The sequence below is a fragment of the Haemorhous mexicanus genome, chromosome 1 (assembly GCF_027477595.1).
Source record: "Haemorhous mexicanus isolate bHaeMex1 chromosome 1, bHaeMex1.pri, whole genome shotgun sequence".
Classification (NCBI taxonomy): Eukaryota; Metazoa; Chordata; class Aves; order Passeriformes; family Fringillidae; genus Haemorhous; species Haemorhous mexicanus.
In genome coordinates, this window is record NC_082341.1 from 118,771,137 (window position 1) to 118,788,079 (window position 16,943).

Genomic DNA, 16,943 nt, shown 5'->3' on the forward strand with positions numbered 1-16,943 from the left:
AACCTGTCGTCCTCTAACTCTCTTCTCTCTCCACTGCAATAGTGGTCAAATTTTAATTACATATGATGAAAATCCAGGCTGGATAAGGAAAGTTTTCCCAATTAGTCTTTTCACTTGATGACAAAGTACTCTAAGCTTCCTCAGAGACTTGCACCTCAAATGACTACTGACAAGATTAAGAATTATGTTCATTTTTTTTTTTTTAATTCTAATAATGAATCACAAGAATATTAACTGCTTGGTATTGCAAGTGCCTAGAGCCAGGCTTCTATCTGTGCAACAAAACTGTTCTCATATGCCAAGCCAAGATCAGCATAAATTTATTGATTACAGAAGCTACAAAACACAGAAAATATTGATAGCCAAATTATCTGGCTTAATATAAAAGAAATACAATGGATTTTGGAATGAAACCAGAACCATAACATTTACAAGTATTTTCAATAACCAAAAACTCCATGAAATTACAATTTCAGCAGTTAGTAGTGCACATTAAAAAAAAAACAAACCACCCTCAACTTGATCTCTGATCCACAGCCTTAACCACTGGTGTTATACAGCTGGACTAATAATCTTGAGGGTATGTTTTCACTGATGGAGGAGTGCTCATTTTCTTTTCCTCTTCTCATTTCCAGATTTTTTAATGTAGTTTCTAACAAAAGAACTACCCCACCCCCCCCAAAAAGCCCCACCCATACCTTTGCTTTTATCTACAATTTTAACACTATTTTGAGACTTGGTACATATTTTAGTATTGATAATCAGTATTTCTTAGGCTATTGCACTTTCTATGAAGCACTAAGTCACAGCTTTATTAATTTGTCCAAGACATAAGGGGACAACTTACTTTTCTTGGAAAGTGACAACACTGATAAGCCACTAAAAAAAAAAACAAACCAATTTTTCTAGGCTAATTATAATATCCATTATGGAATGGATATCCTTTAATAATAGTCTTTATTATGAGAATAAATACATAAAACAAATGCAATATATTAGCCACATTTCTTCATATACATTCAGAATAGAACAAGCTAATATGCATATTCAGCAGAACTAGTTGAACAAACAAATTTTTAGTAAGCCAACAACACTAGAGGAAAGTTGGAATGTTTATGCACCCGTAGCAGACATAGAGCATGTGATTTCAGAATTTCTTTTGTATTCATTTAAAGAGAAACACACTGTAGTTGTAAGCACAAACTGCATGAACTGATGGAAGTGTTTAGCTCCGTGCGGTGGCCGTCTGAGGTTGTTCTGACTGTAACTGCTTCCCAAGGTATTCCCTGAAATACAACAAAAATTAGATTGAGAATTGTTCTGGAGAATGGGGAGTGCAACAGTGGTGGGAATTACAAAGTGTATAAAGAAGAAAAAGCTCTAAGTTCAGAATTAATCCCTCAAATAACGTCGACTAGAGCAACAATGAGTGCACCCAAGCATCCATAAAGTGCCCTATGAAAATAAAGTACAAATCAAACATAACAAAGCTGTCTAGAAAAAAAAGAGCCCAATGGGAAACATTTATAAGCCCTGACAACTGACACAGAACACCTATGAAGCAGATACATTTTCTTGTTAAGTACATATTTTAGAAGCTGTGGCAAAACATTTAAAAATAACCCTTTCAACAACCTAGCTGCAGGAGCACAAGTAACACAAAGGACATACTGGCAATATAATAAGCAAGCAAATAGACACTGACTCAGTAACTACATATTCAAGTTGAGAAAAATAAAAGATAATCAATCCAGGCCCACTGTATACCAACACCTTCTTTAAAGTGTCTTCCCCACCTGCACTTTGAAGTGCACTAAGCCACTTACTTTCTATCTCTCCTCTCAACACTGGAACATCTCCCAGATTACTGGCACTTGCCCTGAGCAACAGTGTCTAAATCCCATGGAAAAATACTGCACAGTTCTTCTGTATGTTACAGTCCTTCACTGTCTCTTGTGAAAGCAGATCAACACTTGACAAAAAGGAACCATAAAAAAGCTGAAAGCGGTCTTTAATAATAGTACCTGGGTTGCTGCTTGTCACAGAAAATACAATAATTGTACCACTGTATCAAGTGAAAGAGAGGCTTCAGGACTTGTGAAATGTAGGCGTTCTTTTTCTACTGCTGATCATACACTTAGAACTGTGCTTTCTCACTACACAGATATTTCAACCTACACAGGTTAAGCACTAGAAGCATCTCAGAAGGATGATGTTCAAAAAGAAATCTCAAAAAAACCCCACATAAATCAAGAGTATGTGCTTTTGCTTTATTAAAAAAATTAATTTAAAAGATCAGGTTTTTTGCACATTTCAAAAACTAGTTTTCAGCTTAGGGTCCGGTTGAACAGTTATCCCTTTATGCATTGCAATTCCTATTGCACAATGAAGTTCAGCACCTCAACTGCATCACCTAACACCACTTTTCTAAGTTTTAACACTAAGCATCCAGAAAAGCAAAAGTTCCTATAAAACGTTAGCTTCAAACACCTCTAGCAAAGAAAATAACACATAATTTGTATGCTGAACCATATGTTATGGTTTAGCACCTTCATTTAGAGCTCTACCAGGTGTTGCTGTAAAATCACAGTATTTTAATGCTTGGGCTCCACTTAATAGATACAACTCCGGCTCATAACAGACAGGTTATCACCCTCAAAGTACAGGTTCCTGCTGGCAAAGAAGGAAATGAGCTGCTCTCTTGTGGTTTTGCAGAACTCAAAACTGTACCAGCAAAACAAAATTTGACAGTCATCCAAAAGCACAGACAGCAACTATGGAAGAGCTTCTACACTCGCCAAACCTCTTTCTGCTCCCTCGATGTTTCTGGTTGTCTTTTTATTTATTTTTTTTTCTATTTGTTTCATGCCTATATGCATGTATTGATTCTAGTATTTCTTCTCTGACATCCAGCCTTGAAACCAACTGACACTTGCTGCATACATGGCTCTGCTCATCATATTACAAGCCCACAACATTATTTATTCTTAAAGCACAGACGAACCATATTGAATGTGAAATTCCCACTTTCCTACTTCAAAGTAGGAAAATCAATCAAGCTAATAACCCATAACACTACAACTATTATAAAGCTTACACTGCTTTAGATGCATGGCCAAGGCTTTCTAAAAACCCCACTAGAGTGCAGTGCAGTCAGCAAAAATCTTCAAGGCAGCAGAGCAGTAGCGCATTTTGTAGGTACTTTGTGCCTTCACAGACATATTCAACTTCTACAGTAAGTAGAACAGGATCTTCCCTGCAAAACCTTTTGTATGTATAAGGTCCAGGGTCAAAGAAAAGCTCACATCCCATTTCCCCATACAGAATGAGTACCTGCAGTTACATCTCTACAGTGTCATGCTGCAAATCCAAGTGAAAATCCCATAGTGTTCCTACCCCATCACCTCTTTAGCCACCACCAAGGGCCACTGAAATGAAAAAACCTTGCATTACAAGCTATTAGAAGGATCACTTAATTTTCTGTTTGGTTATCACTTCCATTTGAGGGCCACTGGTTAACCCAGGACAAGTTATTGCATGATCTAGATTAGATGAACATGGAATCATAGAATGGTTTGGGTTGGAAAGGACCTTAAAGATCCTCTGATTCCAAACCCTCTGTCCAAACCCCATGGGCAGGGACAGCTTCCACTACACCAGGCTGCTGACAGCCCCCTCCAACCTGGCCTTGAATACTCCACAGGATGGGGCATCCACAGATTCTCCGGGAAACCTCTTCCAGTGTCTCATCACCCTCACAGGAGACAATTCTTTCTGATATCTAATCTAATCTAACTCAGCCCTGTTTTATTTCACAGCCATCATCCCTTGGCCTTGTGAGAAGGCCCTGCCCAGCCTTCCTGTAGGCCTCCTTTAGGTACTGTACAGATGCTCTAACATCTCCCCAGAGGCTTCACTTGTCCAGGCTTAACAAGCCCAGCTCAGAGCTTTTCCTCACAGCACAGGTTTTCCATGCCTCTAAATCATCTTCATAGGTCTCCCCTGGACCTGCTCCAAAATGTTAAGTAGGACTCTGTTCTCCCTCTGCTAAAACACATATTAAAAGAATAAGAAGATTCAAATATATTTTATAAATACTGGTGTTTCATCCTGTTAGGAGGTTAAGAAGCACTGTAAGCTCCAAACTTCACTCATAAGTTGGACATAAATATCCATCCCCATGCTATTGCAAATTAAGGGTCTAAGACTTTATCCTGCACTAATACTTAGTTAAATCTTAAGAGAAAAACTGAGATTTTAAAATTACTATTTACCTCACAAAATTAAAGTCACCTGTAAGACTGCAAACATTCAACACATTGCACTATAAGAGCAGGTATGATGAAAGTATGGATCTTGTCATAAGATAAAAAATCATTTAATAAAATAATCAAAATAGCATCTGAGATTTGTGATGCATGCTACAACAGAAAGTAATAAGGTAGGTATTAGACTTACTTTTTTTTTTTAATTGCAAGCTATAAGCCCAAGAATTGGACCACTACAAGATATTTTAAATCATTTTCCTCACATTGTAACAGAAAAGCCTTTATAAAAAGGTCAGGTTTAGACATTTTCTTATCTCCTTCAACATAAAACCATCCTTATTAAAAGCAGATGAACCAAGTGCAAACAAGTTTGCATTTGCCCATAATAGCATTCAAACATGAAATGACTGATTCAGAATAAATTTAAAAGAACAAAAAATAGTTCTTCTGCACAGCATAAAAGCTTTAAAAGTGCAACTGTAGTACTCATGACTACAGTACACTTTTGAGACTAGCTATAAAAGTTTTCATTTCTCAATTAGAGCTCACACCAACAAGACTTGAAACACCACACACTTTCACTTCCCTGGTCACCCAAAAGTCTGACAGTGAAGCATAAGTAATTTCCATTTGCAAATTAATCTTTTCATTCTAACTAGAACAATCAAGTGAGATTCCTTCCACATTAGAAATTCCCCCTTTTTGAGGACTCTTTTTAGACACACATTTTCTGCTGTTCCCAAAGTGCTTTTTTCAAGAAGAAAAGAAAGCTTACAGGTGAATACAAGAATTCATTTTATCTCATATTCTTATTCTAATTTATTTCTTCCTTTTGTTTAATTTAATCAGTTTTTGTTTCATGTGAGAGCCACTGACACCTTGAAGCAGAGATATATTTAAATGTCATAATTGAATCAAATGCTTAAAGTTTATTTAGGGAAAGGCACACGGGACTGATCCAACATGTAAACTCAGTCAATATGGAATAAGGAGATTGCAAACTAGCACAAGACACCACCTACAAATTTTATACTAATATATACCATATACTAAAAGATCATTGTCAAAAACAATCTATGATAGAAGGGTATGATAAGACACACACAACAGATCCCTAGGGGCCATGTGTTAAAAGAAACAAGCTCTGAAGTTTAAGTAGTACTGCTTTCAGTGTTATACTCCAAATTCCAGTGCAGTCAGATTTACCTGTCCTTTAAAGGACACTGAAAGTTAATGGACAAAGAAGAAAAGTAGATGCAGCACAGAATAAAGGAAGGATGAAATTTTCATATTTTCTCTTTTCTTACATTTAACTCTTGCATCCTGGTTATTAAAGAAGTTATCAAAAAATATTTGATAGTCTTGAATATCTACAATCTCTAGCTTGGTTTAGCAGACTGAGGTTCCAAAGAGACAGAATGCCTTTCTTTGACAAAAACCAAAATAAAAATATTGATTTTATTTTTCTCTATCTAAACATAAACCTAGAGTCTCATACTTTTGAAGATGAAATTGAAAAGCAAGTTCTAAAGGAATCCTTCAAAAAGTCTGCCATTTGACTCAATACACTCAAAATACATTGCCAACATACACTGGTTACAGACAAATCATAAAGATATGACAAACAGTTAAGCAAACAAGTTCACAGGACAGGCAGCAGATAGAATAGTTTGAACAAATTGATCAGTTTTGCCAGCCTTATGTTGCATTTCTGCTAGAGATCTAGTAACCTGGAAAGTTATTAGACTAGAAAGAGATGGACCAGTTTTACTAATTTATTGTGGCTTTACAAGTAGGTATTTGAATTACACAACTGATGTACTCCCAATTCTAAGCAGGCTAAAGTAACCCATGAAAACATTGTCTTGTGCTGCACTCCACAGTGTTACACTTCCAGCCATCCCTGGAACCTCTGAGCAGAACACATGAAGTGGCAACACCACAACAACCATCTGTCTAATCTCCATCTAATCCAATGTGAGACAGAGCTGGAACACCCACCCTTTAACCCATTCCAGCTGTGTAGGCCTGTTTCTCACAAGGCACCCAGGGTATTCTGGTGAGACAGCACTTTTGGTTCATTTAACTCCCAAGTGAATTGCAGTGAATTGCTTTCTACAAATAAGCTCCCTTGAACATGGTTACTGCAGTGTCACATTAACTCTGGTGGTGGCTGGGAGCAAGGCAAGTGGAGCTCCACAGGGGCCACCACAAGTGCCTTTGCCTCCCACAGAGCCACAGTCACAGAAGCCAGGAAATAAAATAAAGAAACCAAATCAAACCTGGAGTGATGTTAATATTCGGTTTCTGATATGTAATATTAACATGTTTTACTGCTGTATCCAAAGTTATAATGCTGCACATTTTTATATATCTTTTCTAAATATAGTGTAGAAAAAAATATATATATACATATTACATACTCCTCAATATAATCTTTGCAGAAGTAAACAGGAAGAGAACAGTTATGAAGGTAGTAAAGTAACAAACAGAGACATCTTCCTAGAGAGCTGGGCTGGGAAGACTGCCAAAGCTGGAATGCTACCACTGGGGAACTGCTGTTCTCTTTTGTCATTTGTTTACTGAACACAATTTTCTTCTTTGACTCAGTGGATTTATTCAATACGAAATACTCCAATTTAAAAATGGTATTAAACAATATAAAATATGTGTCTATTATACCAATACCTACCATGAGTGGTTTTGAAGGTAAGTCATCACAAAGCAACAACAAAAACAAAGAAACAAACATACACAGCAGAATCAAAGCCACTTTGACCAAACAGCTTGGGCCTCCAACACACCAAACTGAAGATTTTTATATATTATCTTTTTCAGTGAAAGCATGGTGATTTTCACCATGTATCTCCTTGACCTATAAATGTGGCTGTGGATCTCAAGAGAGAAAAGATACTGCAAAAATCTCTGCAATACTCAATACTTAGTTTAACAGATTCCACTTTATACAAACAAATAGAACAAAAGCCAACTGCTAAGATAAACCAAATCCAGGACATTGATTCTGTTTAATTATTCACAGTAAAGAGATGTTCAACATTCTGATGTGCACATAAAAATTAAACAGTCTGAATGGTTGTACAGAAGGATTATGAACATTACATGAGAGGTGCTTTGTGTTTTCAAATGGAGCCCTTTCTTCAGCTGAATGTAGTAATATTAATAGACAATCTACAGATTATCATGATTACTGAAAACATTATTCATAGCTTGGTTTAAAGCCCTCCTTACAAAATGAAATGCAGCATTAAGGTGAGTCTTCAAACTGAGACACTACCTTCCAGCAGTTTCCCTGGTTTTGTCCAATCTTAGAAAGAGTTATTCTAGACTTCCAGTTCACAACTTCACATACAAGCTATGAAGAAACAGCAGATCAATGAGCTCTTATAACAAAGCTACTACTTAAGCATTTGATTTTAAAAGAAAATAAACTGTGAAATCCAATTCACTATGGAATTTCTATTAGGGAGACAAAGCACGAGCCATTTTTCATTTATAAGATATGCTATGAACTAACACACAGAGCCATTCTGTGAATTTAAAAAACCCACTTGACTAAACCTTGCAATGTGATTTGAAAACAGTTTTATATTTAAACAGAAGATTTAGTTACAAAGAATTTTTTGCTTACAACACTTAAGAGCTTTTTATGTAAGAATGACCAACATCAATAGTGTTTCACTGAATTTTCCTATCAGGAAATCAAATTTTTAAAGAACACTAATTAGAAGTAAATTATCAAAAAGTTACTTCTTTGGTGACATTGTTTTTGGCATAGTTCATGAAAATGAGCAATTTCTTTGAAAAAAGAAAATGCAAACTGAGCAGAATGTCTGATATCTTCCACACTAATATGAGCTCTAGAAATATAAAAAAAGTGTTTCTGAAAAGAGCAGAGATCTCATGACAGAAAACATGAGCACAGTGTGAATCCCAGAGAGCATATGCCAAATAAAAAACCACAGCCTCTACACCTACATGAAATGAAGTTTTACAGGAATACACATTTATGTGCAAATAAAAAGATTGAATACTCCATTACATATCAAGTGTGCCTGTAATTAATTGGATTTTTGCCTAACTTGTCTCATTCTAACTAGGAACTGATCTCTTTAACAAGAATAATTTTTATCAGAGACACTATTTTCTCAAACTTTTCATTTAGTTAACTTCTGTTAAGAACCCGGAGAAATAAATATAGTGGAAGTCATTATCCTGTACGTATTGTTTCCTAGATTTAAGCCTACTACTCTATTAAGCATTCCACACCTGTGTTGGGATGGTGGAAAAAATAAGGGATGATGGTGGGTGCAAACTTCGTGGCTGCCAGTTAAAAACCACTACACCCTGAACAACTCACTCCCAATGAGTTGTGTAGGCATTGCACAGAGGCTATCTGTAGAGTAACAGTTTCTAAATATAGCATATTGCAAATCCTAGGCAGTTTCAGATTTTTTACTGTCTCCCTGCAGAATTCCTCATTTTAAAAGATGGAGAGCAAGTAATTTTGTCTGGGCTGTGCATTTAGAAAACCATGTATGAACCTGTTGCGTATTCAAAGCTTGTCCAATTTGTTGCTTCATTCAGTATGCCCTTTATGAATTCCTCTTCCATACCATACTTGATCATGCTCAAGTGACACATCCTAACTCCCACTGTTTAGCACCTGCCAACATACTCATGCTCTTCATGTCAGTTTCAAGGAGGAGGTCAGGAGCCCCAGGCCCGAGCAGGCGAATGTCTGAGAGGAGCCTGTACTGGAGCAGGGTCCTGACAAGGATCTGCAGATTCATGGAGAGAGAAGCCCATACTGGAGCAGCTTTCCTGGCAGGACTTGTGACCCTGTGGAGGGACACACACTGAAGCAGTCTGTTCTTGAAGGACTGCACGCCGCAGAAGAGTGACCCACGCTGCAGTAGTTTGGGGAGAGCTGTTGCCCATGGAATGGACTCACTGGAGAAGTTCATGGAGAACAAACTCCCATGGCAGGGACCCTATTATGGAGCTGGGAAAGCATTCTGCTCCCTAACCAGTGGGAGAAAACAATGTGTGACAAACTGGCCATTACCCCCATTCCCTCTACCTGCAGCCCTAGGGGAGGAAGTGGAGCTTGGTAGGATGGAGGGGTAGAGAGAAGGTGCTTTAAAGGTCATATTTACTTCTCACTATCTTGCTCTGGTATTGTTAGTAATAAACTCAATTAATTATCTCTAATTTGAGCCTGTTTTGCCTGTGACACAGTATTTGGTGAGTGATATCTCCCGGTCCTCATGTCAGCTCAGGAATCCTTTGTTCTATTTTGTCTCCCCTGTCCAGCCATGGAGGAGAGCAATAACAGCAGCTTTGGTGGGTGCATGCACCCAGGTCAACCCACTACACAGGCTCTTACTACCAGCATGGGGTGCCATGACTAACACAATTCAAGTCAGATTGAAACTCAGGATTAATTCCCATGTACAGGCAGTAAGCGATGATAAGGATAATTTTGCTCCTCGCTTCAACAAGTGCATGATCATTTAACATGCAAATGTAACTGGAATATTTCACTTGAACTTATCTCATCTGAAAAGCTGACAGCAGTTACTGCTTTTGCCAATGTAGCTTCACCATTTAAGAGAATGCCTGACAGTCTGATTTTCCCTCATTAATCCCTGACTTAAAAACCCCTAAGGGAAAGCCAGTTGAGCAGCCTGTAATGAACTACTCAAATTACTTAGGAGTTAATTGTCTCTAAGTTAAGCTAACAGTCAAATGATACAGCTGAGTTTTAGGCAGAATGCTACTTCAGCTGCCCCATGGCATTCCCTCAATTCAAGCACCACGTTTTCCTTTGTTAGCTCCAGGCACAACACTTGCACCAAGCCTTATTGTGGCAGAGCAAAGCTTTATTTTCTAATCTTTCTCTCACTTAACCTTCAGGAAAAGCCTGACTACCTCTGTCACACGTGTCACAAACAGTAATGCCAAATTGTTCTCTGCCAGTTAAACTCAAGGAAAAAAACACAATTGCTTTGAGTGAAATAACTGTAATTCCAGAATAAGTGAAAGCAAGAGGAAAAATGTTTATTGTTTTCCCAGGTCTGAAGAGCAAGGGAAACAAAACCTTGAAGTTGCTGAATAACATATCTTATGACAATGCAAAGCTTGGTAAGTAGGCACTTAAATCACAGTGTGTGGCAGTCAGGGGACAGCTTGTGGGGTGAGATGAGACAGCAATGAAACAGAAGAGCTCCCAACACTCATCAAAAGCCACACCTACACAAAGACAGATCTAGCTTCCCCCATACAAACAGCGTGTCATTTCCTTCACTTAAGCTCTAAATCCATGCCAGGGGGAACTCTACTTTGGCAAATAAGAGCCAAGGACAGTATGTCCCAGAGGCTTGTTACACTATGAATTAAACAAGAAAACATTCCCTACAGAGATGACAATGTGAATCTGGAAGTGGCACTAAGTTAAGAAGATTCTTTTTACTGACACCTCTGAAGATCTGAAATTAGGTACTTTTGCCATCTCCCCCTCAGTCTCAAGTCTAAAGGTTCAAAAACTGTGAAAAGCAGGCACAGAAATGTTCATACCATTAAAAAAACCAAAACAAATCTAGAAGACCAGATGTGATGTTTTTACAAGGAGTAGTCTCTCACTGAAAGTGAGAAAAAGCCAGGCTTGGCATTCAGGAAAACTTTTCCTACCAATGAGGTTTGTGCTGGAGAAAGACCAAAGGTCTTCCTACCAGATTTTCAAGACATTAGAACACACATGAAATAAAGCCCATCCATACTGCAGAAGGCAGTATCAGTAACTAAACTTTCCATGCTACAATTTCTATTTAAAAGCAGCTGGTTTGTAATACTCAGAATGTTTCAAATGTATCAGAACAGCATAGTGAGAAAAGAAATGTGTTAAACTGAGAAGCAGGGTAGAGCATAATATACAATAATGACCAAAAATTAGATTGAACTTGACTATATGTTTAGACTCCATCTCCACACTCAAAAATTTCATGTGATTTATCAAAGTACTCATAACAGGTGGAGAGTAGTAGTAGTAGCTGGAATTTTCATAGTAGGGTATTTAAACACCTGTTTCTCTTTTATAGAAGGTTCCCACAGCATCTAAGAGAGGGAGTAGGATATAATGAATATAACATGCATGAGAGTAAAAACCTTAAAACCTATATTCTTCAGAAGGAAAAGGAGAAAATTAGCTTTGTTTCACCTATGATACACTGCAGAGAGAGACAATGGGAGCTTTTTGTCAACTTAGCCAGCCTGTCACAGCAAGGAGGTGACTTAACTTGTCCAAAGGTGCTTAGTAGTCCATGTTCCCCTATCACTTTCACACTGCTAACATCATCCCTACTCAGCCTTTCAAGAAGTTCACATTCTGTCATAGGTAAGAAAATTGACAGATGTTATAGATATGTCCAAGCACTAAGCTTTTCAGAAATAAAAGGTTGTTTAAATCCAAAACTAAATTAGTTTTTGGTATCTCAACACTTACGTTCCAATATACTCAAATGTATTCCTGTATTTTATCTAGCTTTAAGGCAATGCCAGACTGAAAATATGAGCTCTGGTGCACTCATAATTAATAACCAGATTAAAAACTCCTAATTAATATTTTTAATGCTCCATGCTTTATGCTTAGCATACCTAATTAGTTTGGCAACTTCTATGAAGTTGTTTCATGAACACTGTTTTTCAGAGCTTCAGCCCTTCAATGCTTCCCTATAAAGGTCCTGTGTGCTGTTGGAAAGGCAGCCTCACACACCAGCAAGCTCTGCGGCAGAACTTGCCAAGACTTCAGGGTTACTAGAGAACTATTCAATCAGCCCATAAACTTCTGCTACTCTACACACAGCCCAAATAAATTCATAGAATCATTACAGAATCCTTGGAAAGGAACCACAAGAACCATGGAGTCCAGCTCCTGGCCCTGCACAGGGCCAGCCCAAGAGTGTCTGAGAGCATTGTCCAAACAGTCTGAACTCTGGTGCTGTGACCACTTTCCTTGGGAGCCTGTTCCAGTGCCCAATCACCCACTGGATGAAGAACCTTTTCCTAATACCCAACCTAAGCTAAAATACATTGTTCAAGTGAATTACTTGAGTGACATTCACCCATGTAAGGAAGGTACTCAAATCAACTACCTCCAAAATACACAGAAAAACTAAGTTCTTACCGTAAGCATCATATTAATCTGCTGTTTAAAAAGTGCTGTCTTAACACATAAAAATGTTATTTCTCCCCTAAAAGAAATCTACTGTCTTGAATCCTCTCTCCACAACAAAGATTTCTCATGGTTATTAGTATGTTAAATAATCTTCACATACCAGTTGTGAACCATCAGCTTCTGCACAGCCAGCAGTGCATTATAACGAACTTGCTGGTCTTCGTGATGCATGTGGTTCATGACCAGCTGCTTACCACCAAGCTGTTCAATCACTCTGAAAAACAGGAGAGAAGCAAGTTTTTTGACATTACTTTCAGTTCTGGGTAGCTATCTTATCCAACCACTTCTCATCCAAGGCATTAAGAAAATAAGTTTAAATTATATAATATTTATTTCATTAAAATTATTTATTTGCCAAGATACACATCCCACTTGATGTGTTACAAATACATATTACCTTCTGTAATAACTACTGATTTTTTTATAAAAGGATATTTTAAGAATTCACAACAGAGAGTGTTTATACTGGACTCCTGTTTGCTACTTTGAAATAAATAATCAAGAAAAGAAGCCTTTTCAGAAAGGGTTATTTACTTTACACAGCTCTGGAAAAGGGTTTGCAGGGTACAGCATTATCAATTATTAGGTAGGAGGGGTAGTGCCATCCACCCCATAAATGGATGACAACCAGGTCACTCATTTTTTGCAAGAATAAAATCTCAATCTCTTCTGCACTGCAGAAGAATGCTTGTAATCACACCAAGACCTATTAAATCACCCACCTCATACATATAGTGCTTTTTGAGATCCAAACTGTACTAGAGCCACAGCTACTCCTGCACAAGATGCAGAACTGGCTGTTAAGGTACCATTCCCAGAAAAATAATATGCTTCAGCTGCATCTTTCACTACAAACTTCACCACCACAGTCAGCCTTAGTTTTCTAACAGTTATACCAAATCCCCTATGAAATACTGATGAAACCTTGTATTGCATGCCATGAATATATTATTTCTTAATAAAACTGGTAGAAGGCAACACACTTAAAACTTGAAAAAGTATCACCATCCAGACAACTTCACATGCAGCATTTCAGTCTGTCATAACAGTCAGTTTGGAGAGAATTTGCAAGGAATATATAAGCTGATTTACTCACTGACTTTCATATGGTTTTTTACATCAGTTCTCTCACTCAGTAGTTAAACATGCTATCCTGTGAAGACACTATCATTTGCTTTAGAGGGTTAACCTAATGTTGTCCTGCCATTTAAAGCTTGCATTAGCTATCTGCATGTAGAACTGCTCTTTTCATGGCCAGATCAATGCATTGCTGCTGCACAACACAATGCATTTTTGCAAACTACAGACCAGGTATGAAGACATAGCATGGAGATGAAAAACAGAATTTTCAATTTCATTTTATAACTCAGTCAAAACTATCCTTAAGACCACAGAGAATATTATTTCCCAATAATATTCAAATATTTGCAGGAACAGATTCAGAAAAGTGGAATTGTTTCAAGCTGGAAAATCCTTGCCAAGAATTCAAGAAGTTATTAGTAATGTAACAGATTCAAAAAAAACTTTATGCCTGCCTTATGCAGCCTCACCTTTTTAATGAGTTAAATATAAAACCACTGCACACAGAGGCAAGAGTATGAAGCACAAATAATATTTTTTTCTTTATTAAAGGACTGACTTAAGCCACTAGATTTTCAGGAAGTCAAAGGATGTGAAAAAGGCATTAGACTAAAAAGCTTTCTTATGATAGAAGAAAGCAAGAACTAAAATGAAAGGTTAAAAGCCTATAATCACAAATGGTAATAGGCTCTTTCAGATGACAATACATGACTGAAATTATGGCTGAGAACATGAGGAGTTGAAGAACAGCATTATCATTCTTGCATAATGCTGCCTACAGGTACAGATCACTTCCCAGCCATGCGTTTAACCCAAAGGTCTAAACAGCGAAGAAGGTTCACAGCGAATCATGTTCCTTCAAGTTCCAAACGTGTCCAAAACACTATATTTAGTTTCCCCTCTCCTCAACTGCTGCTTATTTTACAGAAGTAATAGAGCCCAGTGGAACAGTTATACGTGCACATCTTCTGCAGTAACTGCTCCCCATAACATCACTGCACTAAGCCAAAATTTCATTTCAAAAAAGTCTCTGGATGCTGAAGATTCAGCTTTTAACATGACCCATTTAGAGGGAGAAAGAAGACATAGCAAATAAAGACAAATGAATACAATTTAGACTGTTATAGCAGAAAACATATATAAAATCCACACTGCTTATCTTAAAGCCAGGGTGAAAAAGAAAATGCAAGTTTTTTTCTGAATCCTGAGCTAAGGAAGAGAATGGCTCTAGGTGTCCATCTCTTATACATGTAAAACACAAAGCCCACATTCATAGCATTCAAGAAATTCTAAGTGTTGATCATGCATAACAATAATCTGTGGGCCACATGGAAGCTGCGCTGGAGTCTGCATTTATTTTTAGTGACAGGAAGCAACAGTGCTAAACTTTATTTCTGCTGTTACACTCTCAGAAAATGCATCTTTGTGAGCCTCATGAGAAGTCCATAGTGATACTGGCTCAACAATTTCATCCACAAAGTGTAATTTTAAAAGCAACTTAAAATTATTTAAGCATTGGAGAACAGCCATGAAAAAACACAGTATCTTGTTAACAAACATTTCTTCTGTCAGACAAAGGAAAAGACTAGCCAGAACTGTAGCTCTAGGTCTCCAATGTGCCCAACAGGTGAAGTCAAGTAGTTTTAGTATCCAATTCATCTCTGCAATCTTCAAAGGCCAAAGGATGATCCAGTTAGGAATTCACAATAAACACTTTACAGAAACGTAAGTATCTAGGACAACTGAATTCTTCTCTTCTAAACCAAGGAACTGTATTCCTTCTGGAGGTGAGTCATGCAATGAGAGTGTGAAATACCAATCACACATGGGAGCAGTACACAACTATGTACCAAAAAACCGTAAGAAATGGATTATTATGCTGGAATGGACACATAATCCATAGGTATTTTAAGCTTTTATTTAGTTCCAAAATTGCTGAAGTCATATTTGGTAAGAATACACTGGATTACAAACAAAATTCTTTAAAAGAAAGAGATTGAGGCATTTCAGTTTGTTCAAAGGAATAGAAAGCTAAAGAAGCCAAGTCTGTAAACAGAAAGCAGCTAAAGTATTAGCATTTGAGATAAGAATGTGGGTTAGAACAGTATCTAGGAGACTTTTTATTTGCTGATGACCACTTCTTTTGAAGGCTGGCACATTGCTGAATAGGCTTAACAGTCTGGGAGCTAAGTGGAGCTGCAGTCCTAACAGCTATACATTTTCCCAAGCACAGACAGAAAGATACAGGTCCTGTTTATCCACTCTGGTTTCATAGCTTTGGTCCAGCAATCGCATGGCCATACTGGCCCACACATTCAGGTAAATGCATGCTAACTGTTTAATGATTATGGCAAACATGTAATAAAATCATTTCATACAAAGAGCAGGTCAAAGCAGGAACAACCAGCATTAGCCAGTCCTCCAGGTTTGCCACTTCCAGCACTATTAGTTTCCACCTTACTGTAGGATATCTTGCCTCTCCTTCAAATACCATTTCAGTTCTTACAAGACCACAAGGGCTGGAGCCAACACACCTTCCTAGCATACACATGGCCTGAAGTTTCAGTCTATTGTCCATGATTCTACTACTGTCAAGACAGCAGTCTGCACAAGAACAGTTCATGAAATTCCCAACAAGGCTAGAAGGCTGTTCTCATCTTACCTATTGAGCTGATTTTAGCTGAGGTAGTTAATTTTCCTCTTTGTACTAAAACCAGTGTTGATTTCATTATTGCTGAGCAGCACTCATACTGCACCAAGGCCTTCTCTGCTCCTCACCCACCAGCAGGAGGGCTGGGGCTGCACAAGGACTTGGGACAGGACATAGCCATGGCACCTGACTCCAGCTGACCAAAGGGATATTCTATACCATATGGCAACATGCTCAGCCCATAAAACTGGGAGGAGGAGGAGGAGGAAGAGGGGAACCATTCAAAGTGATGGTGCTTGTCTTCCCAAGTACCCATTACTCATGATGAAGACCTGCTTTCCCTGAGATGGCTAAACACCTGCCTGTTTGTGGGAAGCAGTGAATTAATTCCCTATTTTGCTTTACCTATTAAATTGTCTTTATCTCAACCCACTATTTTTTTCACTTTTACTTTTGTTTCTCTTCCCCCATTTTGCTGTAGAGAGAACAAGTGGCTATGTGGACCCTGAGTTGCCAGCTGGGGTTAAACCATGACATACATTAAACCCTGTGCAGAAACCAGGAACAGACTGCTTCTCTGCTACAAAAATTAAATCACATGTGCCTCTGTCTAAGTGATGAGCCAGTTTCCTGCAAAAAACAAAGGCTTCTTTCTGCTTCAGTGGTCTCTACCTTAGAGATGCAATTACTC

General features: G+C 37.9%; 1 protein-coding gene across 2 annotated transcripts in view; it reads right to left on the bottom strand.

Annotated features, from left to right (window-relative positions):
* Positions 1–304: 304 nt before the first annotated feature.
* The window catches only part of ATP6V1H (ATPase H+ transporting V1 subunit H), a 48,494-nt gene continuing 31,855 nt past the window's right edge, over positions 305–16,943 (bottom strand). For both annotated transcript variants that reach the window (XM_059860538.1, XM_059860547.1), the window contains exons 13-14: positions 12,623–12,736; positions 305–1,286 (exon numbers count right to left, since the gene is read on the bottom strand). In XM_059860538.1, the coding sequence (XP_059716521.1) occupies positions 1,226–1,286; positions 12,623–12,736 (175 nt within the window). In that variant the 3' untranslated portion in view covers positions 305–1,225. The remainder of the gene's footprint in view (positions 1,287–12,622; positions 12,737–16,943) is intronic.